Source organism: Coturnix japonica, chromosome 2, assembly GCF_001577835.2.
Source record: "Coturnix japonica isolate 7356 chromosome 2, Coturnix japonica 2.1, whole genome shotgun sequence".
Taxonomy (NCBI): Eukaryota; Metazoa; Chordata; class Aves; order Galliformes; family Phasianidae; genus Coturnix; species Coturnix japonica.
The window spans coordinates 104,440,352-104,468,113 of NC_029517.1; the positions used below are offsets into that span (position 1 = coordinate 104,440,352).

At 36.6% G+C, this 27,762-nt stretch overlaps 1 protein-coding gene across 3 annotated transcripts in view; it reads left to right on the forward strand.

Moving 5' to 3' along the window:
• The window catches only part of CSPP1 (centrosome and spindle pole associated protein 1), a 43,281-nt gene that overhangs the window by 1,421 nt on the left and 14,098 nt on the right, over positions 1-27,762 (forward strand). For 2 of the 3 annotated variants that reach the window (XM_015855674.2, XM_032442752.1), the window contains exons 2-20: positions 1,530-1,633; positions 2,760-2,856; positions 3,902-4,002; positions 4,705-4,728; positions 7,002-7,082; positions 7,906-8,007; positions 9,058-9,503; positions 12,372-12,473; positions 12,681-12,763; positions 13,960-14,053; positions 14,810-14,867; positions 17,483-17,655; positions 18,357-18,475; positions 19,341-19,419; positions 19,776-19,896; positions 21,183-21,330; positions 24,002-24,154; positions 26,424-26,536; positions 27,203-27,352. In XM_015855674.2, the coding sequence (XP_015711160.1) occupies positions 1,532-1,633; positions 2,760-2,856; positions 3,902-4,002; positions 4,705-4,728; positions 7,002-7,082; positions 7,906-8,007; positions 9,058-9,503; positions 12,372-12,473; positions 12,681-12,763; positions 13,960-14,053; positions 14,810-14,867; positions 17,483-17,655; positions 18,357-18,475; positions 19,341-19,419; positions 19,776-19,896; positions 21,183-21,330; positions 24,002-24,154; positions 26,424-26,536; positions 27,203-27,352 (2,346 nt within the window). In that variant the 5' untranslated portion in view covers positions 1,530-1,531. The remainder of the gene's footprint in view (positions 1-1,529; positions 1,634-2,759; positions 2,857-3,901; positions 4,003-4,704; positions 4,729-7,001; positions 7,083-7,905; positions 8,008-9,057; positions 9,504-12,371; positions 12,474-12,680; positions 12,764-13,959; positions 14,054-14,809; positions 14,868-17,482; positions 17,656-18,356; positions 18,476-19,340; positions 19,420-19,775; positions 19,897-21,182; positions 21,331-24,001; positions 24,155-26,423; positions 26,537-27,202; positions 27,353-27,762) is intronic. The other variant, XM_032442753.1, reaches the window with a different exon arrangement.

A 27,762-nucleotide genomic window follows, 5' to 3' on the forward strand; every position in this document is an offset into this window, starting at 1 on the left:
ACTTAATAGGCTCAACGAAACACATCGGTGCCTGAAATCTTACCATCTTATAGATACCTTTGATCTGTTATCACCGTCCAAAAGTAATGAGATTAAAGCTTTAGCACAAATCAGATGGGGAATTTATTTTTGGAACTGACTGTCCCGTGTTACCAGTAGGGCTTGCAAATAGGATGCCCTAGTTCTGCTATTCTCCTTTGTAACTATATCAGAGTTCATGTTTTGAATCCAAGAAAGCACTCAAATAAGGCACAGAGGTTCAAGTAGATGAACTCCTTAAGTTCAAGTAACTGCATATTAACTTATTTACCTGCTGCAGTTTTGACATTATTTCTCTTGATCTTGATTTTCATAGTAAGCATGAATCATATTCTGTCTGAACACTGTGTTATGTCTTCCTGTTTAATATCTTATTCTCCTGGGCTTTGTATCTGTGTGTGTTATTCCTGGTTGTTCTATTTTTATTGTTTAATTTCTTTGATGTTCTTCCTGAAATTATTTAATATGTTCTTATTGTGGACTTACTGTTTACTTAATATAATCTTTAGCAAGATGGTGAACTGGCCTTATTTAAACTGCTGTACAGTCTGCACTTAGAACCTGGGTAGGATGGGATTGATAAAAGCCTTCAGAAGCAGTTGTGTTGCTGAAGTTCTGGGGTTAGCATCTGAGTGGCTTAAAGATCTTGATTTCCTTCTTGCTTCATACTTCCTATAATAGTAGAATATAACAGGATTTTATATCCATCAGCATGGTTCTTCACTAGGAGAGTGGTTAGGCCCTGGAACAGGCTGCCCAGGGAGGTTGTGGATGCCCCGTCCTTGGAGGTGTTCAAGGCCAGGTTGGACGGGGCCCTGGGCAACCTGATTTAGTAAAGGTGTATGTTTGGTGACCCTGCCAGGCAGGGGGGTTGGAACTACATGATCCTTGAGGTCCCTTCCAACCCGGCTCATTCTGTGATTCTGTTTCACATGACTTTCTTCAGTGGAGTTGGTGGAAATGTTGAGGTTAGGATAAGTGGGCTTAGTATGCAATGACTCTTTTCCTTCTTTTTTTCCCCCCATGGTTATGCATTGAGCAGCTTTTCAGCATTTCTAGTTCTGATAAGACTACCCAAACCAGCAATATGAAACCTGAGGATGTGCTCTGACTTTGCTACCATTCCATTGTCGCTAATTTAATTCACTTTTAATTTTTATTATGAAATTATCTGGTGGCAGCAGTGTACAATAAATTGCATCACAGTGATGCTAACATTCCAGCTCTCTAGGGCTCTCAGCTACATAGGCAAGGTGCACAGCTAATGGAGGAGGCAGTCAGCTGTTCCTGCATGTGTCATTGAAGGCGACGCTGCCTGGTATCCATGGTAGTACCATAACTGCAAGATAGTAGCTATTCGTGTTGCTCTTGCTATTTTGTTAATACAAAAAGTAACAGTATGCTATCCAACTCCTATGTGTGTTTTCTCTTGTGTTTTTTTTTTTTTTTCCTGTATTTTGATACAAATGTTTTTTTTTCCTGCAACTTAGAAATGATGGCGGAAGATTTAGAAAAGTTTATTGAAGATCAGAAGGCGAAGTTGGCACAAGATAAGGCAGAGCTTGAAAATGACCCACCTTACATGGAAATAAGGGTAAGAGTATTAAATATCTTCTCTGAAAACACTTCAAGCTTAATTTTAGTATGCTTTTAAAACTGCTTGCATTACTAAAACACACACATATATATATATACTGATGATTTATCTAGTCAAACCCATTTCTACCATAGATACTTCTTATTTGTACTCTGGTAGATCTTTTTATAAGCTGTTTGCCACCAAGCATACACAGTAACATTTGTATTTTCCTATTAGGGAACCGCTCTATGCCCACTCCAAGAGTGGGTGGTGGGATGGGGATAGAAGGTGAAAAAGAGCTTTGACATTTCTGATAAGGAAACTACAAAATAGAAAAGGCCAATTACTTAGTCTGATCAGTTCAACAAAATCTGTTCTTATAATGGTTTTCCTACTAGAAAGCACAGTACTGAACTCTAAAGCTGTACATCTTTTCTAATTTGTAGATCACCCTTTAGGTTTTTTCTTAACAGTACTTATCAAGAGCATCTAAACATCTAAATCATTTTGCTATTGTAACTCTCAGGGAGCTTGAATTAGGTCCTCAGTTTAAAAGAAAAAAATAAAAGTGGGTGGGCATAACCCCAGATGGCTTAAGCTTTTAATTACAGTTATAATGTTTCATTCCTGGTTTTGTTTTGGTAGGTTATTGGAATTTCTTTCCCTTTATGGGGGTAATGTCAACCTCTCAAGAAAGTTAGTTCTTACAGAGTCCTTGGGCTGTCTGCTTTTTTTATATCCACTGCACAAAACCAAGTTAAAGAGGAGAATGTTTCCAGCCTGTAGCTTGATAAAGTCTGAAGTTGTATATTGAAAGTGTAGTTACAGGGGTCACGTACTTTCATTTTGCCCTGAAATACCTTCAAGTTCTTTCATGGTTTCAAGCAGAGCGCATTACAACAGTTCAACTCACACAGAAAACAGTGGTGATACATGTAAGCTATGAAACCACATGGAAGTATAGTTGAAATGGCATATGACATGAAACTTACTGAGCCAACTTCCGTGTCATGGAGGAGAAGCTACTTTCCTCTAGTTACTTACCTCCTTTCTTAAGTGCTGGTAGTTCTATTAATGATGTTGTTGAGATATTTCTTTCTAATGATGAACTCCTGTGGTTTGGTTTTGTTTTGTTTTTCAGAATAAGGACTCAGAGAAGCTTTCTGAGACTGGCAAAATGTTCATCGCCATGTCTAAAGAAAACATACCTCCAAACAGCCAACAGAACTGTCCTTTAGGTATAGTACATATTTTTGCATCTTCAGGCTTTTAGTACTTGCTAGCACTATTTAGTACTGCTGATGGGCACTTTCTGTGTGCTTTGTGCCGGGGAAGTAAGGATGTGCCTTTCCTTTTGGCCTCACAGCTTACAAGGCTCACTCAGGCCTGGCTAAAACATACATAGTTAAAGTAATTTTTCTTGCAAATGCCAAATATCTATTAAACTTTTAGGCTTTGAGTACTGAACTGACTTCATTGCTTTTATGATAAAAGACATTATAATGCCATCATACATTATACAGGAGAGAACAAGCACTGAGTTAAGAATTCTTCCAAGAACAGTGAACTGGTTAGGTTTGTGAATGTATCATTATTGTGCTGCATCATCCTCCCCTCCTTGTCATATTATCTCTTCTGTAGGCTCTACTACTTGGTTGCAGTTGTAGCCTAGACTAGACAGTAATTCTTGAAGTGAACTAAATGTATGTTTTGAGTCTGGTCAATAAAAATATATGGCTCACTGAAATGGAAAGAAAAATTAAATATGATTATTATCAGGTCTGATTTCTTCTAGTTGTATGGTATCTGATGTGGATTTCACATGTTTCATGCTAAATGAGCAGCTTGCTGCTTTCTAGTTTAGTATGTTTTATCTTGTGTGGTTAGCAGTGCCTAAAATATCAGTAATTCATAGAGTAATATGTGAAAGAAGAGGGATTTCCTTTGAAACATTTGTTAAAAGAAACAGTTCAACATAACCTAAATAGTATAGATAGTTGATACTCTTTTAAATTAGTCTCTTATTTCAATGGGAGAGAAAAACACAAGGACTAGAGGAAAACTGATGTTCCCCAAACAATGCATTTTTCTAGCACACTTTCCACCCAAGTAATCATGCAGAGAAAGTGGTTTTTCATTTCACTTGTCTTGTACTTGCTGCTCGCATTAGTCTTGTTTTGTTTTGCCATGTCTGATTAAAATCCAGGCGTACGTTTTACAGTATGTGCTTTGTATTGATTTCAAATGGTAGAATAATAATGTTTATCAGAGTTAAACTTTCAGGTGATTACGGCTGGAGTTTACCTCTTGGAGAAGAATATGAACGAAAAAAGCATAAACTGAAAGAGGAACTTCGAGAAGACTATAGGCGATATCTTTCTCAGGTAGTGGTTCTTGTCTGCTTGTCTGACTTTAAGGAGTCTTTTACAATGGGTCATTTTAATTGAATAAAACAGAATAGGATTTGTGGGAAGCCTGTGATAAGAAAGCATTTGGTATGAATGATGGCTGGTTTCAAAGACCTTCTGAATAGAAGTAGTTTCAAAATGTCACCACTGGGAAGGGTTTTATATTTTAGTCTTGTAGTGTACGTTTTAGATCTCCTTGCCATTTAGAATCTACTAGTACTCTAAATTCCTATATTTGTCTCTTTACTGCTTTCTTATTCCTTAAGAATTTAAATATCACACGCTTCTAAAATAGAATCCTTAAGCACTTATTTGTTCTGCTGCCTGTAATTCCTCTAAGTAGTGCGACTCCACTTCCTGGTTTCTTTTTAGTTTAGAAATGAAAGACCTTCCATGCTCTGCTTAGCAGGATTTATTATCTGCAACAGTAATAATTTTAAATGGAAATGGTATGTATGAAGTGTCATAATCTTGGCAATGTTCTGTATCCCTTCTTAATGTATCAGATTGCACTAACAACAAAATCAGAAAGCAAATAATTTCCATTTGGAAATGCCACTCGGTGCCTTTAGTTCTTAGGATGGAGGATTGGCTATAAGAAAAAAATCACTCCTTGCAAAGTAAAATGTTTTTGAATCGAAGACATTCTTTTGAATAGTATTTTTTCCCTGATTTTAGGGTATTTCACAGGCAAAAAGAAAGGTAGGGTGCCTGCAATATCTTTCTTTCCTTTTTTCCCCTGTTCAATTAGTAGCTTTTTGCTTTGTTTGAAAGCTTCATGTTTATTGAATTAAAGAAGAAATCATTACTTTTTTTTTGTGCTTTGTGTATTTGTTTGTGCCGTAGTGATTAGCTGTGATTAACTGCATCGCTTGTATTGTGCAGAATGGTTGCTTATTTATTATCCTCCATTTTTATGATTTAAAAACATTTACTGATTTCTGTTTTCCTTTGCATTTGCTACTGTAACTGCCTAATGCTGACTGTACAGGTTTGTTGATTTTAGTAGACTTTTGCTTCAAGGCATACACTAGATAGATGTTAAGTATGTGTATCTGACCTCGTAATAACGGTGATATAAAATAGTGAGCTCTTAAAATTATAAATGCTCATGGGATTACAGTGACATCTCATCAGTGGTGCTTTAGAAAGCATTGGAGCCAATCAGCAGGGAGTGGTTCAGAATACAAGAACTATGTGGAAAACAACCATCTTTATGAGCTGCCTTCAGTTGTAGTAATTCTGCTAAATGTCATGATGCTGCCGTGCATGTTAATTGGTAACTTCCACATTTTTAATGCTGTGTATCCAGGTTTTTCAGATTAAGCAACTTCAGTAATGGACCTGAAGGTAGCATGGTAGAAAATCAATGGCTGTTCTTTTTTGGGCTATGGATAACTTGCATGTGAAACAAAGTAACTACATTAAGCATGCACTGGAATTCCTGAATAACAACAGCAAAGCAGAATTAACTGGCTTCTTAACCTCTAATTGAAATGATGTGCATATAATTGTTGCTTCTTGTTTAATCTGAAACTTCAGAATTTAGAGTATTGTATGCAGACTTGATCAGTTTAATAATTCCTCCCAAAGCACCTGAATAATAAAATTTTTGAGTTGAGTTTTAGTATCATGTCCCCAACTGAATTCCGTTTCTTACAAATTTAGATGTGCAAGCTTTTCAATTATGCTATATTAAGCTTGTAAAGCCTGAGGAAGAGATTTTATATATATATACATGTGTGTATACATATATATATACACACACACACACACATATATATGTATGTATGTGCATATATATATATATATATATATATATATATATACATACATATAAAATATATATTTTTTTCCCCAGGAAAAATAGCTTAGTTCTCCATATTAGTATAGTTGTCTCAGTGTGTGAATATTTGTATGGTGCTTAAATCCCTTAAATCTTTTATTGTGTAGTTGTGGAATGTAAGTCATAATGGCATGGTTCTGTGCCAGAGCACGCAGAGCTCTTATCTGCTTACTCTAAGCTTTTAAGCTAAGTTACAGCATAGATAATAGAAGGAAGATTCCATTCTAGTAAAATACCATATTTATAGCAATACCATTAATTCCCCTCATCAGCCCTGAGTATGGAAACAAGTGAGCTTCTTAATAAATGTATTCAAGTTTATAAAAGGTAATTTGATTGACTGAGAATGATCGGAAGATGCTTTTAGTAAAGGAGTGATGTGTGATGAGACTACTAGACCTTGAGTCTGAGCGTGTGTTCCAGTGTTGCCTGATGTTTGGCTGGAAGGGCTGATGTTTTGACTAACTCTACAGCCCAGTTCCCATGTTGTGACCCAGGGACCTGGGCTAAACAACACCATTGTGTTTTCAGCTGGAAGCTCATTAAGAGAATAACTGATGTTCCACAAGGAATGACAAGATTTGGTGGTAGGTTGTTATCAGGAAAAGTTGGTGATGGCTGTTATAGAGAATAGATAATACTGAAGAGTGGTAACTAGCATTAGCATGGTTTCCGTTTGTTTGAATAAGAGAGACCAATGTTTTCTATAGTTGTAAAACTAATTTTTTATCTTAAGTAAAGCAACATCTTGGAAAAATCTTCCAGTGCTTGTAATTTTACAAAAGAATTGAGTATTTTTTTTTATTTTTATTTTTTAGTACAATTATCTTTTGATACACAGAGACTAAATAGTCCTTGAAGTAGTTTAAAGGAAAGCACAGTTAACACTTTCAAACATAAACTTAAAGCTTGGAATTAACAAAGCCCTTCTCTTTCCATATTTCTTGATTTCACTTCATCTGTTCTGAGAAAATACATCTTCAGTGTGTGATGGCTATCATCAGTATTTGTTTCATTGAGCTGATGAGATACATTTCAGCAACTGCAATTCCTAGCAGCTATTTCACAAGTGAGACTGGGTATTTTTAAGTATAGTGGATGATGTTTTCTTTCTTTCTTGCTATTGTAGAAAAATTACCTGACTACAGGTGAAGTAGATCCTTATACTCAGGGATTATCTCTTCCTATTGATGAGCGAAGGTCTGCCAAGGTGAGTGCCTGGAGAAAATTCAATGGTGTATAGCTTGAAAATGAACCCTTGCTCTGTGTTTGTGGCTGTGCAGTCACTGTAAGTTGGCACATGACTTCTGCTATGAAATGTGTTGCTTCTGTCCTTGCTGTGCTTATTCATTCTTTCTGCCTTCTTTTGTCCTGATGATAATGTTTGGGCTTACGAGGGACCACATGAGGCCTGAAACAAATGAAAACCATTATGGAAAAACCCCAAATTCTAAAATATATTAGTGTGTAAACAAAGGGAGGCAACAAGAGTGAAATGCATGGGCAAGGGGAAGTGTGTATTTGTGCCAGAATAAGTTGGCTTCAAGTTCTTGGGAACAATGAAAGATATTTTTGATTAATTCTGTGGAAAATAGAGATATCTGAACTTGGGGTTGAGATTTTATGTAGAAGTGTGTAGTATTCTTTTCATCCTTTTACATACTGCTACTGTAGAAACTAAAAGCTGCCAGAAGGTGTCCTGCTGTGCCCTGCTAAATAGTCAGTCTCCCTGCAGATAATGCTTAGAGGGTAACACTTATATTTTTGTTTTCTGCACTAGGTAAAATGTGCTGTCACCAAGCATACTGATGTTTCTGCTGGGTGTTTTACTAGCTTTTAACATGTTAAGGATGATGTTAGTTTCTCAGCTGAGGAGAATACCCCTCTGGCAGCTTTCACAGCTGTCTGCAGTTTCTGCAGGTTTTATGGTGCCCTGCAAAAGCATCTATCCAGTCTTGGATAAGGTGAAGAGATTAAGTTAAAAGCTACTACTCAAAATACAAAATTGATTTACTTCTCAACGCCTGTTTTAGGAGAAACTGCGTCTTGAAAGAAACAAGGACTACAATCAGTATCTCAGGGATAAAGAAGAATGGAATGAAAAGCTAAGGAAATTAGCAAAGAAAAGCACAGAGGTAATTCACTTTTACTGAAGCTGATAGGATAGAGAACATAAATGATCTTGTTGGTTATATTCATCCTTGGCTAAAATAGGCAAATTAAGACAAAAGGAGCAAATATTGTTTTTTACTTAGGACACATTTTCATGGATTTATCTAGTGAGTCCTGATTACAAACCGTATGGCAAAGTACAGTTCTTGGTTTTTATTTCTGTCATGTCTATATGGTAGAAGAACACTTTAATTCTTCTGTGGCTCTGAAACTGGTCTCCACATCATTTTTGGTGGTAGAAGTGGTGGCTAAAGAAACTATGTCACTGGACAAAATATTGAGCACCACACAGTGCTCCTCTGCTTTTCCTCAGTCTGTGTTCAGTCCGGGAGAAAGCAGGACAGGTGCCACAGAATCACAGAATTATCAAGGTTGGAAAAGACCTAGAAGATCATCTAGTCCAACCATTACCAATACTTCCCGGCTAAATCATATTCATCAACACAACATCCAAACGTTTCTTGAACACTGCCATGGTCGGTGACTCCACCACCTCCCTGGGCAGTGCATTCCAATGCCTGACTACCCTTTCCGAGAAGTAATACTTCCTAATGTCCAGCCGTCCATATCCATATGATACTATGCAGTTGTAAGTTAAAATAATGTCTTTACTGTTGAATATGGACTGAGCATGTATGTGATAGACCTTGGATTCTGAGCTGAAGCCTTTCATTTAATGTGTTGATGTGTTTCAGTGCCAGTGACAATTTCCCACGTAGAGGTTCTTAGGTTATAGGCAGCTCTGAATTTGCCTCCATTGCCTCATTCTCCTGACAATTTCAAACAGCTGCCCAAATTTTTTTTGTGTGAACTTTGGAGAGAAAAGGATCAGACTTAATACATTTGTCTCCCACGTTTCCCTCTTAATTACTCAAAATCTCAGGTGAAGGACCTGTAAAGATACAGCTGTTCTTTTCCTCAGTCAGGTTTTGAATGAAAACTTGCTTTTGTACTCCTTATATGTGATCTGCTTATATTCAGATTTTTAAATATTTTTTTTTTCCATTAAACAGCATCAGATGGACAGGAATAAAAAGCCTATTGCTGTTACCAGGCTCCAGCCTGAATTACATACAGATGTAGAGTCCTGTAGAACAGCTGCAGAACCTCTCAGGAAAGATGCCTTTACTTCCACAGAAGGTTATGAAGAACTGCTAAATAAGCGATGGCTGGAAGAAGACAGGTACCATAGGCTAGATGATGAAATTGAGTTAAGAAGTCGACTATTAAATAAAAGACTTGATGAAGATTTGGATGTTCCCAGTAGAAGACATCGGGGATTTGCAAGCCAGTCTCTAATTCCTATTAGAAGGTATCACAGACTTGATGAGGATCGTGACTTTGATCGAAGATACTACAGAACGGACTATGATCCTGAGATAGGTGAAGAATTAGATCCCAGATTTAGATGTGAAAGTGCTTATGAGAGAAAACCTCCCCGGCTTTATTATTCTGAAAGGTATCTTTAACTCTATTTTCTGCTTTATGTCTGTAGTGCTTGTTAACAGCCTTGGTCTGCTCTCAATGGAAGTTATACTAGATTCACATGTGAAAACAGAGTTTTTGGACTTATTTCAGAAAATAATTTTGTCGTTGTTTTTGAAAAATGCTCTAAAATGGAACAAATACCTAATAAAGTCATATATTAGATGGCATTTTATATTATAACTGGGGGTACTGGTGAATTTGCACCTTAAAATGTACTTTTATAAGTACTGATTGATCAGAATATATGTTAGTGTTTTTGAACAGCCCAAGATAACACAGAATTAACACTCCTAGAAGTAATAAAAGGCAAATTCTACCTATCTCAGTGGCGTTAAGTACTGAAATTGTGTTTAATTTTTAGTTGCTGGTGGACTGACTAAATGATCTTTTGAGTTATTGTTTACAAGAATAATATTCTGCATAGTTCTGCAAAGGAGTATCTGGAAAAAACAATCCCTAAGATGCTCTCTATTGGAAACACATTTTCTAAATGGAACGAGTTGTGTTTCCTTTCTAGTATCATGTAGTAGTAGAGTACAATAATGTTGAAAAGTACTTTTGTGGAAACATTACTTCTCAGCGCTACTAGTGTTTAAAAATAATCATAAAGAAATTAAGTTAAGCAACTAAGTATGGGGAAAATGTGTGGAAGCATTTGGGAGGTGCAGATCACATGTCCAAGTATGCTTAAAAGAATGTATTTCCTCGTGTGATGTTTCTGAAAAAGACTGGCAAAATGGAGGTGCGGTGGTTGAAAAGACAGCAGGAGCAAGACTACCTGTTCCTGCTGGGTGTAGTTTGGAAAAGAGAGTGCAAAATGCAGGGATTTCTAATTTCTGCCAATGTTGTGCCACAGGATGGAGCAAAGGAACTCTTCAGTAGGTTCTTGTCCAACAAATTTGCAGAATGAAACAGTGTAGATGCTTGATTCAGCATCTAACAAAGATAGCTGAAGTTTCAGTGTTGTTTAGGAAAAAAAAGAGTTGCTGTAAAACCTCTGTTAGTTACTACTTTGCAGATTATATATATATAATTTTTAACTTGAAAATGACGTTTTATCATTTGTATATTAAATGCAATTTGTAGCCTGGTATTTTTTTGTCCTTCGGAAAGGGCTCTACTTCATTTTTTACAAACTGCAATTGATCTTTCTTCAAGATGAAAAATCTGACAGTTCAGCTTCTGAAGATCTCACATTTTTCTTAACATGTTTTAGATGTGGTCAACCTTCTCCAGATCTCATTTGACTCCCAACAGAAACTAAGATGCTACATCAGGGTTTATTAATTTGTTTCCTCCTTTTGCCTCTGATTATTGGCTGTAACTTAAATTACAGATGTGCACAGAGTTGTGGATTTTTACATGGCAAAAAATGTTTCTTTCTATAGTTATCTTAGATTTTTTTTTTATTTTTTATTTTTTTAATTTCTTTTATAGGAATTTCATGGCTTTACTCAGCTTTGGAAAATATATCTATACCTTTGTCTATTGTGTGCTTTATTTTTTCATTAAATACTTATTCTCACCCTAGTTTATCAAGGTAAATGGACATTCTCATTACAGAGTAATTTTCAGGGCTAGAAAGGCCTGTAAATTCAGCTACCTTAGATGTTGTCAGGAAAAACTCACTTGTGCTCGTACAGTTCTTAGTGTCTTTGGAGTTATTTGAAGTTTCTTTTTTATTTCTTCATAAGTGGATGCTTTGAACTAAATTCAGCTCCTGAATTTAGGTATTTGCCATATTACTTGTCTTTAATCTTGATTGAATGACAGGTGCATAGTGAAGAATAGGTTGTCATTAAAAAAGCTGAAATGACTCTTTCACTATGTTTGCCCAACAGCTGTGGTTCAACTTGTTGTAGGCTTAATCCCTTGGGATTAAGAGCAAGGTGAGTTTCAGTCAGTACAGTCCAAATGCCCAAGTGATTGTGATCACATCAATATAAACAACAAAGAGTAATAAAACTTGTAAGGGAAACTGGCTCTGTAGTGAAGTATTTCATAGAATTATAGAATCACCTAGGTTGGAAATGGTCTCCAAGATCATCTAGGCCAACTGTCTACCTACCACCAACATTTCCCCGCTAAAGCATGTCCCTTAGTACCACATCCAAATATTTCTTGAACACCTGGTGATGGTGATTCTACCACCTCCCTGGGCAGCACATTCCAGCACATGACCACTCTTTTTTACAATAAATTTTCCCTAGTGTCCAACCTGAATCTCCCCTGGTGCAGCTTGAGGCCGTTCCTTCTAGTCCCGTAACTCATTGCATGGGAGAAGATGTTGACTCCCACCTTGCCATAACCTCTCTTCAGGTATTTACAGAGAGCAACAAGGTCTCCCCTGAGCCTCTTTTCTCCAGACTGAACAATTCCAGCTCCTTCAGCCATTCCCCTTAAGACTTGCACTCCAGATCCTTCCCATGCTTAGTTGGTCTTTTCTGGGCATGCTCCAGGGCCTCAATGTCTTTCTTACTGTGAGGGGAGTATCTGTTTTTTGGTAAGGAAAATTGAGTTCTACATGGGAAAGTCAAGTTAGCATGCAGTCAGCCAGATGTTCAAGTAAAAGGATATTTTATGGGAGGTGTGGTATCCATTTGGCTTGAAGGTTGCATGAAAGCTGACTTGGGAATTTGAATTCTGGACAAAGTGCTGCTCTGACAATGCTAGCAAAGCAAATTGTTTCTTAAAAAAATAATAGTAAAAATGTGTAGTATTTTCTGAATCGGTTCTGTTATTCAGTGTGCAGTCAGGCTGAGGATCCATCTGCTGCACCTTTCATTTCAGATTGGATGTTTTTAGGCAAGCATCGCTGAGTATTTTCTATTTCTTTAAGGCCCGATCTGGATGGAATAGTAAGAGATCTACCTGCAGATTATGAAGATGAATTAAAGGAGAGATCACACGTGCAGCGGATCTCACGAACCGGCAATTTTAGGTCTGGTATAAAATGTATCTTGTGCTACAAAATCACAGTGAGAGTAAAAGCATTATTTAAAACCCCTAACATGCTATCCAAAATGACCCGTGCTTTTCTTATAGCTAAGGTACTCAGCTAAGATGTAAATGCATCTATTGCATTTTACACAGACCATAACTAAATTCTTAAGTCTGATCTTTCTGTTTTCTTGTTTGTTTTTGCCAGAAATCTGGCACAGATTAGTTCTTTACCTAATGAACCTGCCAAGTCTGCTCCTGAAATGACGTATGCTACAGGCCTTGTTCTTGGTAAGTATAGAAACTAACCTAATGACATAATTAGCTATTTTTTAGTGTATTTAACTACTTCTTCATACTTATTTTCCCTGATACTGGCAAATAAATGTTACTTACATAGAGAAAATAATAATAGTAAAAAGTCGACCTTTTCCCACTTAACTTTGTAGAGCTTTCTATTAATTCTGAAGGGCCCAAGTTTCTTCTTAGTTGTAATCAGGGTAAAGCCCAGATACATTCTTACTTTGTTGTTGCATATTGTCAGCGTTAGTTTCTGTCTATTTTTACAGTTGAATGTGCCTGATGTTCAGTGTATGTGGCTGGATGATTTTCTCAGTGGTTTGGAAGCAGAGTTAAAGTCATGGTGCTGTAACTGTCAGCATCTCCAGTCTGTTTGTAGACATCTCACTGTACTTACCTGAGTACACAAAGTAATGAATTTGTCTTCCTCACAGAAGATTATAATGAGATTGTGTAAAAGTTGAAATGTTTGTAAATAGGAAGTGATTTCAGTCAGAAGTCACAAGCCATGAGGTTCTCTTACATACTTTGGTCATTTTGCATTCGCAGAACAATAATTGAAAGAAACTTGAGGTGAATTGTGGGTATTTGTTTTCCTTCTTTTTTTTCCTGCTTTCTCCTTTGAAGCCCACTTCACTGGTCAGGTCTAGGTCACTGGTGATCTAGAGTTATGATTTTTTTTATTGTTAATTGTTTTTTAATTTATTATTAATAGAAAGCTCCACGCATACATTGGAGAAATTATCAAAAATTGGAGGTTTTTTTTTTTTTCAAGTTCATAAAATCCATGTGAGAAATAATTGCTGCTTTCCTTCTACATATGCATATCTGCCAATACGTCTCTAACTCATAGTAGTCATGGAAACCATCTTAAAAGCAAACCAATATGCTTTTTTCCCCTGTGGCTTAGGCTGTTTTTTGTTTTAACTTTCATTTTTATCCAACGCGATGGTTCACAATTTGGACATGCCACAGTGCATCTTCCTTAGTGGGGGAGTGTAAGAGAAAAAGAGTTAAAAAGAATATAAAATTGAAGTAACACTTCTTCAGTCATAGTGCGGTTGTGTTGCCTTATAGTGTACCATGCTGTGTTTCATGCTTTTGACTTAACTGAATTGCAGTGCATTTGCCCACTACGTTATTGTATTTTGTAAAGGATTTACATACTGTGTGACCATTTCCATTAGGTGATCGGGACCTAGAACTTCTCCAAAGGAAAAAGGAGAAATACAGGCAAGAATTAATTGAACAGATGGCTGAACAGCAGCGAAATAAGAGGCGGTAATGGAACTTTATTTTTAAAAGAGAATGTCTGAAGTTTAAAGGAATTTCATTAATTGAATGTGATAATTTTCTAGCTAGCTAGGCTAATTACATCTAACTAAGCTATGGGGCATGAGAATTTTAGTTTTTAATAAATCTCTCAGCTTTCAGTGAAACTGTGGAAAAAAGATTTACAAAGAAAAAAGGATTTTTAATTTCTTGGGGATAAAGAAGCTGTAGCTGGAGGAATCTTTCCTGGTCGTAGAACTGTGAGTAACTACTTTGAAAAACTGAAAATGAATCTTCATTTCCCTCCAGATCGGGGAAGTAACATTTCTCTTTCAAAGTTCTTGACTGTATGACTTATGCAGAGTAATAAAGAGCTAGTTTCTTGCTTATGTATTAGTAGCTGCTTGCTGAATAATAGAGATATACACAAACACACCATTAGGCACTGAAAGGATAATGAATTAAAAAGTTACTTTTGACAGCTTCACTGTGATTGAAAATTGCACATACTGAACAAACCTGAGACTGGAAATTAGAATATATTGGTATAGTTCTGAGTGATTTATTTGAATATGTTTATTAAAAACTTTTCCTGACTTCAGAAGAAATCAAGGAGAAGTGTGTTATGAGGTAACAACTCTGTATTGTCAGAGTTATAGCAATTTCAGAGTTGTAATGTCTGTGCTTTGAAAAAAACGAGTATAGGTGTCACTGCCTTCTGATTTGATTCTTTTTTTTTTTTTTTTTTTGTTAAAACAAAAACAGTGAGAAGGAATTTGAGCTCTCAGTTGCTGCTTCTGGAGTTCTAGACCCAGAAAAGAAGGTGAGGAATTTAGTTGTTGTTTTTTTTCCCCCCTACTTATGTGGAATTTTCCGTATCTAATGAAATGTTCAGGAGCAAAAGCATTTTTATGTGATTTAATAAAAAACCAAGATGTTTAATGTTGTGTTACTTGTAAGACTTAATGCAGTGCTTTTACTGCCTCCACTTCCTTATTAGGGTAATTCTAGTAGGAATTTTGATTATTCCATATGTAGGAGTGGACTGTCAGTGCCAGTAACATCCGTGGCAGACTGCTTGTCACATAAGTATGGTCATTTGCACACATTGTTTACATGTGTGTTTTCTTGTGTGGCCAAAGCCAGTGTGCATCTTGAGTGCTGTAGATGTCTACTACTTTAGATGAAGGATGAATACTCTGAAGCAAGAGTAAAGTGGTTAATAGTTTAACTGGGTACCAGCTTAAATGATCAGTGGTACTATTTTTTTGAGGAAAGTACAGCATAGAAAGAAACTTGAGGTACTTCTGGAGAGAGGCATGAAAGGAGCCCTAATTTTTCTAAAAAAATAAATGTATTGCTATAGCCTACTGTTAGCAATAAAGTCAGCATTTGAGGCTTGCTTTACATGGGAATGTATGGCACAGTCAGGGGGGGCAGCTGCATGTTTCTGGCCTCTCTGCTGAAAGCATCTGTGATGTCAGTTTGAACTCTTTCCACAAACTGATTCACTTTGCTTAGCTGGTCAAAATCTAAATCTCTTCTATTGCTTTAGTTTAGCTTAGAGGTAACCAGGGATTCAGATGGTGAAAAGGAGAGGGATGGAATGTATGGGTGGGAGTGATATGGGGAAAGAAGACAAACAGAGCAGAGGATGCTGCTGATTTTGGCTGCAGCAGGTATTTCTGATCAAACCTGAGCAGCCATATGCATACTCACAGTATGCACTCTGTGTTCTGCATACATCTCAGTTAGAGACTGAGAAGTACTTGTATGAAATTACATCCAGAGTAAGTTCAGGACATGTTTAAAAATCATTAGTTTGGCTGAAATCCTTCGATTAAGCAGAATTGCTATGTTCATTAAGCAACGCTCACTGTTAACTTCAAATTGCATCTTGAGGAGAGATTCTAATAAGGTGGTTTTCTTGATTATTTCCAGGTTGGTTAAATAATAATGCCTGATTCAGAATATATAAAAGTAGACTGTTGTGTTTACTGCTTGTTTAAAAGTAAACAAACCTCAAGATAAACCGACTGTCATAGTTACCTCTTTAATTAGCCCCAGAGCTGAAATCTAGGGGATGCTGTGAGCACTTGATGTTAAGCTTATTAGTGAGGAAGGCTCTTTTAAATGTACTCCTGATCCAGATACCAGATTTGAAAAAATAAGTTAAAAGAAACATGTCTGTAGATAGATTTTAAATTGCTGATACTCGTTTTCACAACTTAAATGTTAAATAATAATTAACATCTAGGAGATTTTGTGAATTCTAATTTTAATGCTGTAGTCCCTGATTGGTGAGTACTAACTGCCTTGTATGTACTATCTTGCAGCTAAGTGATGAGGAGGTAAATGTTTAACATTTTGCTGAAATACTTACCTTGTTGTAGGACATACAGTCTGCTGTTAGATACTTAATATGTAGCTGGTGCTAATATTACTGTCTCTGCATGCGTGGTAGCTGAAGCACTACAGTGTTAGGACTGGTCAATTCAGAAACAATCTGATTTTATTTATATGGTAGATGGTGGGTTTTTTGGTCTTCTGTTTTTCTGGTTCATTTAAACAGACGTTAAAATACTTATGTGTAGCAGGTGGTGTAGGGGCTTCCTGGGTGTGGTAGGATAGTTGTGCAACTAATTGACTTGCATGCCTTTGTTCTATTTGCATGTTGCCTTTGACCGTTTTCTGAGGCTGCCAGTTATCAATAAACATTTGATACTTTTCTTTAAGAAATAATATTTAAAAAAAAAAAAAAAAAGTAATTGCCCTGCTTGAAAAAATTCCAATTAAAGGAACATCAAAAATAATGACCATGCAAAGAAATGTTTATTGGGGAAAGTCTCAGTGTGTGTTTGTCTTTATTCCTACTGATTCTGAACTCTTAATTTTAGAGGCGGGGGGGTGGACTTCATAAACTTCTCCTCTGTGTAATATGAGAATGCTGTCAGTCAGGAAACTGGCAGCTGTAGTTAAGCCGTACTACAGATAAGTAGGATCAGGTTGGAAAAGACCTTAAAGATCGTCGAGTCCAACCATGATGCAATCATACTACCCTAACAACCCTCTGTTAAATCACGTCCCTGAGCACCACATCCAAATAGTTTTTAAATGCGTTCAGGGATGGTGAGTAAGTGAAGTAAAGTAACTAAATACGTTTTCCTGGATAATGACTAGGGCAATATAATTCCTGAAACCTGCAATGGAGATTATTTTTAAATCTGTGCTAAACATACTAGAACTCCTTGTAGTAATAGATTTCTAGTAGTTCCCCAAGAAGGAAAAAAAATGCGGTTACAGAAGCTCTGAACTTAGGTGCTAGTGGAGTATTTAATATGACCTAAATGGAGGTTCAGAATGTTCCATGCTGATAACATGTTAAATACTTTTTTTTCCTTCTTTCTTTTTTTTTTTTTTTTTTTTTTTCCCTATTAGCCAAATAGATTGAAGCAGTTTGGTGTGACAGCAAGAGTTTCTGAAGAGAAAGTACCACCTGAAAGGCCCAGGGTTGCTTTCCAAACTCCAGTATCCATGCCTTCTGTCTCTCCAGGGAATGAAGACTTGCACAGAGGGCTAGCCAGCGCACTTGGTGAAATGGCAGCTCCCAGGTGCTTGATCATCATCTTGATTTTGCATGCTAAATAGGCTCAGTGTTCAGCATGTTGCTGCTACTTAGAAGGGCTCATTGCTGTTGTCAATCTTTCTCCAAGAACTAATGAAGATAGTAGTAATATTTTAATAACAAAAGAGAGCTTAAAAGTAAATTAGTTTGTACTGACATAACATTGCCATACCTAGGCTTTTCTTGCAGTGGGTTGTCATAGAGTCACAGAATGGCTTGGATTGGAAGGGCACTTACAGACCATCTAGTTCCAGCCCCTGTGCTCTGGGCAGGATTGCAGCACAGTAGATCTGTTGGCTGCTCAGGACCCCATCCAGTCTGACCACCTCCAGGGGTGAGACATCCGCAGCTAAAGCTGTGCTCTGCTGCTTGCTTTTTGGTCAGAGACTGTTTTATTTACTGCTATGGAAATAACCTGCAAATATCATCAACTGAACCAGTTAAGGAAGATGGGCTTCCTTTATGCTCAGTAGATTTCTGGTATAGTGTGATTCACTTACTGCTCCTTAAGGGAAGGTTAACTCCATATTAAGATTTATTGTATCTCGTTCCTGTGTGGCACTAATGAGAGTTCTTGGGCTGAGCTCCATTTTCCCACAGTGAATTCCCTTTCTTTTTTTATTTTTTCTTTAAGTGATCTCTGTTCAGTTGTGAAACAAACCAAAAATGGTTCCTGTTTTCTTTAAGGCTCGCTCCTATGCCGCCACCTCCACCACCAGTTTTGACAGACAACTACAGAACACCTTATGATGATGCATATTATTTTTATGGAGCAAGGAATCCTTTGGATCCCAATCTTGCATATTGTAAGTTGTTGGTTTTGGATGGGTTGGATTTAAGTGATTCACATAACTGTCTTTAATCAAGTTAACTGATGAATAATTTAACTAGCGACAACTGCTTATACCCTGTTCTTAGTTGTGTGCTGACTGTGAGAATGAAAAGTAGATTTTTTAAAATAATTTTTTAATAATAATAATAATTATTATTATTTTCCTTCAGTATTGTTTTGAATGATGCAAAAAGAAGCTGTAGCTTCCAGAAATGTCAGGACTTTACCCAGATCACTTGCTTTAGCCATTACTCTGCACACGTAATTTTCTTTGTATCTTCAATAATAAAACCCTTTTTCTAAATTACTAAAATGATTTTATGGTTAATTGGTTGCCTTGCTTTCATTGTGGTTTCAGATATAAGCATTTTTGAAGGAATTATATTAAGTAAAACAGTGTACTTTATTATTTTAATTTATCCTTTGCTTGTGATGGTCTAATGAGTGCAATAAGTGTGATGTAGGGAAGGTTTGGTGCTGTTTTTGAGAAGGGGAAGAGGGGACAGGGATAGGAACCAGAAATACTTCTGAAAAATGGTTCTGGTTCCTCCATAGAAAATCTAAAATACAGAACAAAGAAAACTTTTGATGGTAATTTTTAATGGGCTTTGATATCAGTTCACCTGCAGGGTTAAGATTGTTGTCACAAAGTAAAATACTGCTAGTGCGTGTAATCTGAAAGCATGAGGGTTGTTTCAGAGTCGCATCTCTTGCTGTCTTGAACTTAAGCAGTAGTACGTGTAGTGATTACAAACCCTGCTGTGGGAAAGTACTGCCTTTTCTATTTCAGTATGAAAACAGATGTCAAATACAGTGTTTTTCATTGTTTTACTTTGCAGATGGCACAAGTATGATGGGAATGCAACCCACACCTAATCTGGATCCTCCTTTAGCCCAAGCCCCGGTAGAGCAATCTGTGTAAGTATTATGTTTACTCTTTGTTGTATAATTTATAGTATTTGTATATGTATGGTATTTATTCTCTGTTTGTAAGTATTGTATTTTTGTATTTATCTGTGTTGATAGTCTTTTCGTGTTGGTAGGAGCTTGCTAACAAGATATATTAAAGTGTGTTAAAGGCTACTCTTCAAACTTATATTTATCAGTTTCTATCTAAGCAATAATTCAGTGAACTTCTCTGTTTTATACAGATAAACTGCTAGGCTGTAAAATATTTTGGGCTGGGCTTTTTTAATTTTAATTCTTTTCCCTTCTCTTTTGAACCTATGATGTTTGACGTTTTCCATTTTTATGTGTGTGGATTTCTGCTTCAGGAGTAACGTTGCACAGAGGAATACAGGAGACAGACAAAGAAGCGTAGGAGTATTTTCTGAAGAAAAGTCAAAGCCTTCCAAGGAGGCGACCTTATCTTATCAGCAAGAATTGCAGCAGCAGGTACTAGGTTACAAAGCTGCTAATGTTTTCTTCTTTTTCTTGTTAACATATGTATAATGGTTGTAACTGTAGTATTCTTTCAGAGATATTTATTCCATTTACAAGTAAAAAGCTTTCTTAACCCTCCCTTCCTTCATGGTTTCCTTTCTGCTGGTTCTCTGACCTTTCTTTAGCTCAGTTTAGCTCTTCAGGTAAACAGCAAGCTGTTCAAGCTTACTGCCATGTGAGAGACTGCACAGTTTGATGTGAAGATCTAATAATCCTGACAAGATAGTTTTTTCAAAGCTATTATTCTGCATATCGTTAAAAGTGAGCAGAATATACTGTTGCATTATATTTCTTTCTTTTTTTTTTTTTTCTCACTGTATGCAAACTCATAGAATCACAGAATTGCTCAGGCTGGAAAAGACCATCACGTCCAACTGCAATCTAACCATACTACCTTAAGAACCCTCTGCTAAATCGTGTCACTGAGCATGGAAACAGTCTACAGATTGGATGTGTCTTTGTTTTGACTCATTGCATCCCATGCATAATTGCCTGATTACCTGATCTAGTGAAGGTCCTCTCTAATCCAAGCCATTCAGTGATAAAGGGGAACATTTATATGATGCACTAAAGGAATAAATTTAATGCATTAACATAATTTAGCTGCAGAAATAGTAGTGTGTGTTTCAGAAGCTTTGAATAGAAGTTAGATTGTATTTTTTCTTTTAACAGCTGTTCTCTTTATAAAAGCTACATGAGGTAGTAAGGAGACTGTTACATGTATTTAATGCAATCTCAAAGAAAAACTAACCATTTGAGTGTGGATTGCATATATCATCATGTCTTACTGTGGTACAGCTGTTTACTGATTAGTTTCAGAATTGTATCACATTCTCTTAGTGTTTGTGGGTAAAAGTCTTTATCCCATCTCTGAGTTTGAACAAAGTATGTCACACTGAGATAAGCAAATGCTGTAATACTGCAGAACTTTGCTTTTTTAAATTTCAAGCAGTACAACCTCCTCTATCACGAGATCTAAGAATACGGGACATTTGTTCTACTGCAGGTGTCAGATGTGAACATTTGGAAGATTTCCAGAGTGTTCCTCTGTGATTACACATAACTGTACTTGTGTGTAGTGACAGTTTGCTGTTCTGTCTGCCTGATAGGCAGTGAAATGAAGTTTACTAAATACAGGTGGGGTGATGATAGCATTCAGCTTACTCCTTTAGCTTTTTAATCAAATTATACATCTTGTGATATTTTTAAACAACTCACTTTGGATTCTTTCTTTTTAGATAAGGGAGAGAGAAGAAAGGCGCAGACAAGAGAGAGAAGAGAAAGAACGCTACGAAGCCAAGTTAGAAGCAGAAATGAGGAATTACAATCCTTGGGGGAAAGGCGGTGGTGGAGCTCCTCTCAGAGATGCAGAAGGAAATCTAATAAGTATGTTTGCCAAAACTATGGGCTGTCTTTTGAAGATTCTCTTGCTTCTGTAAGGGCTCTATTTGCATATGTTATTTCATGTTTTGTCGCACTGCTAATGCTTTATTTACAAACAGAAGTACTTGTTACAAGCAGATGCACTCTGGGAACATTTATGTAATTGCTTTCATTTCAGTAGAATGATTCAAAGGGTACAAAAAAAGAGAAAAAAGAGGGAGATGTAGGAAATGTCAGCTTTAAATGAAGAACAAATGCAATAGTAAAGGGTGAGGGAAGCAAAAAGTAAAGCTGCAGTGAAAATGGACTGAAGTCTGTCCTGAAGACTTTTATGTAGCACTTTCCATGTAATAATTAAAGCTTTCTAAAAACCTGGAAAGTGTTAGAATAAATACCTAAACTTAAGTGGAATATTTAAATCTCCCCAAGTAGCACTGCTGGCAAATGGCTGTATAAATGGCAGTTTGTCAGCAGTAATGATTTAAAACTTTATTTCTTTCATTTCTTTCTAACTGCTGCTTGATAAGAGATGGGAGCAGCAGGCCGAGAGATAGCTCTAATCCGGGCAAGTTGTTTATCTGTCTCCTGTAAATCAGAGGTAGATGGGAAACTCAAATTTGTGATTTTGGATCCTGAACATAGTCCCTGCATTAGGCAAAACTTTCTCTATGTAGGTTCCACTACAGCAACAAAACTGTACAATAAAATTTTGTGCAGAAATAAAAATAGTTCTCAATAAGAACAATTAGATTTGTATGTTTCAAAATGAATTTAAGAGCCACAAAAGCTGTCTCTTTTGTTGAACGTTATCTCCCATGTAGTTGACATAGCAGTTTTGGAAATCCTCTGAACCATTTGGGCTGACTGAAAGATGTTTGCATGCTCACGTTTGATCCTGTGACTTGAGGACTTTTGCCACATCTTACCAGCCATTTATCTCTTGTTGGTCTGTTTGAGTTTGTTTCTTGCCTTCAGCATCTTATTTTGGAGACAGCTATACTGGCTCTTTGACAGTGACTGAGAGATGGATTTGTTTGAGAATTATGGTATATAGAACCTAGAGTAGGTTTTCTGTGGATGAATTTTAATGACATGATCAGTCTATATCAGATCCAACCTGATTTCAGTGTTACAGATACAGCTTCACGATTCGTGATTTCTTGTTTATTCAAAAGGTAATAATTGTTAGAGTACACTGAAACCATAAGTCAAATGGACTTGTCATTCTTTATTTCTCCACCCACCTACAAGAATTTAAATGCTTCCAATTAATGTGAAAAAGAAAGAGAATACCTAATAAGTTACCCAGAGGAAGTCAAATGCGGTCTCCGAGATAAGCATTCAGGGGTATGATACCAGTCAGTTTCATTTTGTGGAAGCAGCAATGTTAGTGGTCCAAAGCAAATAAAAGTAGTAACTTTCAGAATGTATGAGACTTAAAGCTATGTAACTGTTGATTTCAAGCATGCTGCAAATTGATTTTTCATGCTTTTGGAATATGATGCTGCACACACTGTGTGCCCAAATAGTTGATTAGAAGCTCGTGTTTATCCCCAGAGCAGATAGAGATGTTGTCATTGCCTGTCTTTAAGCACAGAATTTGTGGGTTTCTTGCTCCTGGCTCTATAATTGTGTGGGTAATGTAAGCCAGAGGCAAAAGAGGTTGCTTATATTAGCCTAAAGTGTGTATGTGCTTCTGAGAAATTTATTTCTGTTTGTGAATGAGGAACCAAGACAGAAGTTTGTTTGCTAGTTTTCCTGTATTATGTATCTAAAGTTATTTTTCCCCATTGTACTTTAGCAACTTAAAGGATAAGGTAAGAGTGAAACATAACGTGCTGTTTGTGCTATGCCTCTATTTCATGCAGTGTGACTTTTGCCTTCATGAAGATGACTGTAAACAGCTTTTGAAATGCTGATACAAAAGGTTCTTTACAGAGAAGGATGTAATTTCAAGTCTTAGAAACCTGTGTTTTTAAAGGACTACAGTAATTCCTATGTATAAGAATGACTATTTTAAAATATGATTTAGAAACTATCTAGTAAGGTTGGTTTTCTTTGGTCTTTATTTTGAAAATGAGCCTTTTAGGAGTAGTACAGTGAATGTTTCAAGATGAGCTGGAATTGACATCTTTGAACAGGATTTTTACGGTAACAAATGGGCAGCATGTAAATTTGGATGAAGTGTGCTTTAAAAAAATGGACTATTTTGCACAGATGTCAACACTTGCACTGTTAAGAAGACGTGAAGACCAAAAGACACCTTAATGGTTTATTGTGGTTATTGCACCTAACAGAAATCAAATATGCTTGAGATTCAGTACTTAAAAAACCAATACTAAACTGAGGAGTATTTTACAGCTTTAAGAAAATAGGTACTCATCATCACAAATGTATCAGTCTGTTTTGTCTTTGTGCTCTTTGTCTTTCCATTTCACAGCTTCTGCTGGAGCAGAGGTTTGCTGTGAGGAATCATTCCTGGCAAAAGAATTCTTTGTAACAAATATTTCACTGTAGTGTACATATTCTTATCTTTGCTTAATTTTTTTGTTCCTGTAGATACTGTGTCCAGAAATGTAGTCTGCTAGAAAGCCTTGTGTTTTTGAGAATCTGTGGTGAACGTGCCTTATGTGAGAACAGAATGCTATAAACAGTTATTTCCCCTTTCCTTCAGCTGATTTGAATATGATGCACAAGCAGAACGAAGATGCGTATCATAATCCAGAGTCAAGAATATATGAAGATAAAAGGGCTATTGTATCTGTTGACCTAAGTTTGGCCTCACCAAGACCTGAGAACGCAGGAGCATCTACAAATAAAATAGCAGGTTTTTAAGAACGCTATTTTAGCTCTAATTATAGGTCTTAGTGATCAAAATCTTCTACTTTCTTTGCCTCTTTTCTTGTAGTCCTTTAGCAGTATTAGTGCCTTGCACCATTGAAGTCAGTATAACGATTCTTTTGCAAACTTCTCCATTGCTGTCGTTTGTGTGCACTGAAACGTATTTTCCTATCTGTCTCATCAATAGTAAATAGTAACTGTTGCCAGTCAGGATCAGTACATTAGTTTTCCAGGTTCAAAGTTACGTAATCAAATCTTGTTATGTATTAATTTTACTTCTAAATGATGCAGTGAAATAGGACTGTATAGTAGAACAAAAATGCTATAAAGGTAGGGGAGAAGGCCTGCAGGTAGATGATGGGTTAGGATGAAACAGGCAAGGTTAATAAATTCAAAGAGCGAATAGGTAGGCTAGGTACATATGCAGCCCTGCACACTGCCTCCAAGTTCTAGGGATCTAATTTGACTTTTATTTAAAAAAACACGTGCATCTTTCGTGTTTCATGAGACATCTGAATGAGAATGCTGTGATACTCCAGGCCTGTCCCCATGATCTGTTCTGGTCTCCTCAGGTCAGCTTATATGCTGATTTCTTTTTCCTCCTCAAGCTGTTGCACTTCTATCTAAAGATTAGATGCTAATTGGAACACAGATCTGTTTCCTGAGACTAATGTTCAATGTCATAACTATTGACTGTCGAATCTTCTTTTTTTTCTTTCTCTGTGTGCTCTGTCTAGCTCTTCCGACCTGATAGACTGTATTTAACCATTTAGTAAGAAGTGAAACAGGCAAGGCTGTTAAAGCGAAGAATCACTGCTTAGATCACTGACACTGAGAACAGGAGGTGAGGTGGATGAGAGTTGTAACCAGGATAGCTTTGTGCCTTCCAGTTAAATAGTCAGGTGTTAAAGTAACCATGTTTAGCTTATTTCTATTTTATTTCATTTTTCACCCTCCTGCTAAACAGGAACTTGCAGGGTAGTAGCTTTTACGCAGCAAGTTAGTTCCTGGATGCCTTCCGTAGTAACTTGTCTTGTATGGATGCCTTTTAAATGATGTATAAACTTTCTTGTGAATTTCTTCACAGAATGGATTCTGTGTGAAGTAAATCCATCCTGAAAGAGACACATATAAATTTAATTCTCTTCTGGAATGATTCAAACAGTAATTCAGTGTAAGGAAGGTTAGCATTAACCTAAAAGTATTTGGTTTTGTAATTAGGGCTAGGGTGTAGAAGTAAGCCTGTTTTTATGGGACTAAATGTATATATTATTTCTGCTTTCATCTGGCTTGGATAATAAGGCATTGTACGAGGAAAAGTAATGGAGGAGGAGTATGAGAACAGCTTGTATTCATCTCAGCTTAGCGTAGCTATGCTGTTTGTACACCCCTGAGGCACTATATCCTTTGGAGTAGACATGGTAAGAATAAGGACCATGCTGTATCAGTTGAAAAGTGAACACAACTTCTGCTTGTTTACTTTCTTTCTCCTCTACTTTCTGTAGAGATCTTGTTCTGCAGAGCCTGTTCTGTTATCTGAGTTGATCCTCTTTTCTAGAGCTGTCGGGACTGTATGGTTGTGACACATTCTTAACTCAGGGAGATTAACATGGCAACCTGTTCCCAGTGATGTTGTTTCCAATACAGTGGAGGAAGTTGCTGAGCTTGAAGAGACCTGACACTTCAAACTTCATAGAGTAGAAGGTGCCTTACAATGGCAGAATTCTATTTTCTGAGTGCTTAGAATTTTATTTGCCAGTTTTTGGCTTTGTTGTTTTTGTAGTATCCATTGCTATTTTACTCTGTTAAGATATTCTGTTTTTAAATATTAAAGAAACCTGAGGAACAGAGCTATGTGTGTTAAAAGTCACAGTAAATGGCAAGCAATAGAATTATGAAATGTAAAATGTTTGCTATTCTAATTAACTTAAACGTGACAGTTTTTAGGTCTTAAAATGTAGATTTCAGGGTAGAATATGTGACTTGTTTCATGATATCCTAAAATCTTTTGTAGGTGTCATTCTATAACAAGACATCTAGTGTTGTTAATTGAGCAGTAAAGCCATTCTAGACAGAGGATGTGAAAACTTTTACTTGCAGCTGTTGTGTTTAGCTATTGCCTTGAATTAGGGCTGTCATAACCTACTTTGTGAAAAGGAGTGTCTCAGATTCCTTCTTCTTCACTCTGGTTTGCTGTCTTAAATTGGCTTTGATTTTTACCTGGATTTTTTTTTTTTTTTCCATCTCCCTCTTAGGTTTTGCATTTGCACAGACTTCTCCTTTTGCTCGGGGCAATGTGTTTGGTGAACCACCATCTCCACAACAACTTAAGAGACAAGAGTCTTACAAGAACTTTCTTCGTCTACAGGTGAGTGCTTGTACCAGTTGTCATGTTATATGATTGTTTTCCTTTTTTAAAGAGGGATTACAGGCAAAGCAAATCATCAGATACCGCTGACCAAAGGCTTTATTGTGTCACAGCCAATTCTTGTGTGTTGTTGAATCTCTTTGATTCCTTCCCTTTGTAAGAACTGGCTATGAAAATGATGCTGTTTAATAATTGGCTTCAATAACTTAGATGATGTTTTTTTTCCTAAATGTGACTCTATACGTTCAGATTGGAGTTCTCAAACAGTGCTTGCAGTACTAGTCTACATATATAAATGCATAAAGGAAAAAAAATCAACATGTTACAAGTTCATGTTTGCCAGAATAAGGTGGTCTTTGAGACAGTAATAATGTGGTTATTTGTTGATGGCTTTGTGAAGTGTGACTGCTGTTCTATCCGTTTCTGTCTTCTGTCCATAAAACTTGGTGTGTACTATTAGTGGCCAAAAAGCAACAGTGAAATACTGGCTCATTTTAAAGGAATCTGGAAATTGAAATGTAAGGCTGGCCTTTGATCTTTCAGTTGTTGCATACAATCTTTGGTTGAGTGAACAGAGATTCAGAATTCTGTAGAAGTTCACGATGGGAAATGTTTATCAGATTACGGCCATCTGTCAATAGCTGAATGCTTCTTTGCTTTTTCTAGATTGATGAAAAGAGACGTAGAGAAGAAGCAGAGCGAGAAAAACTTAGACTGGAAGAAGAAAAAGAGGAGAAACGATTAGCTGAACAGAGGAGGAGAATTCAAAAAGCATATGAAGATGAACAAGAAGAGAAAAGAAGGAAAGAGGAGGAGGTGTAATATTTTGATCCCTTGACTTTTTTCAACCTAATCTAACCCTCTGAAGTATTTGTCTCCTAGATCTAGAGGGTAAACTTAGAAGTGTATTGTAAAAGAGCCTTTGTAATTAAAGTGGCTTATATTAGCCAGTGGAGATTAAAAAAAAATAATTGTAGGAAATGATCATTTTTAATTAGCACATTCTTCTTGCTTTTTATTGTGTACTGTCAACTTGAAATACCATTAATTCTTTTCAGGAAAAAATTAGTTTTCTATTTGTCAGAGGTGCTCTCATATTAAAAGAAAATCGTTAGTGAGGCCACTACAAGAAGTTCTATCGAATCGTTTAATTAAAACCAAGCAGAGACACATTTATTTTCATTAGTGTCTTACATCCAGCTCTAATGCAATTTATTGTGTTCTGA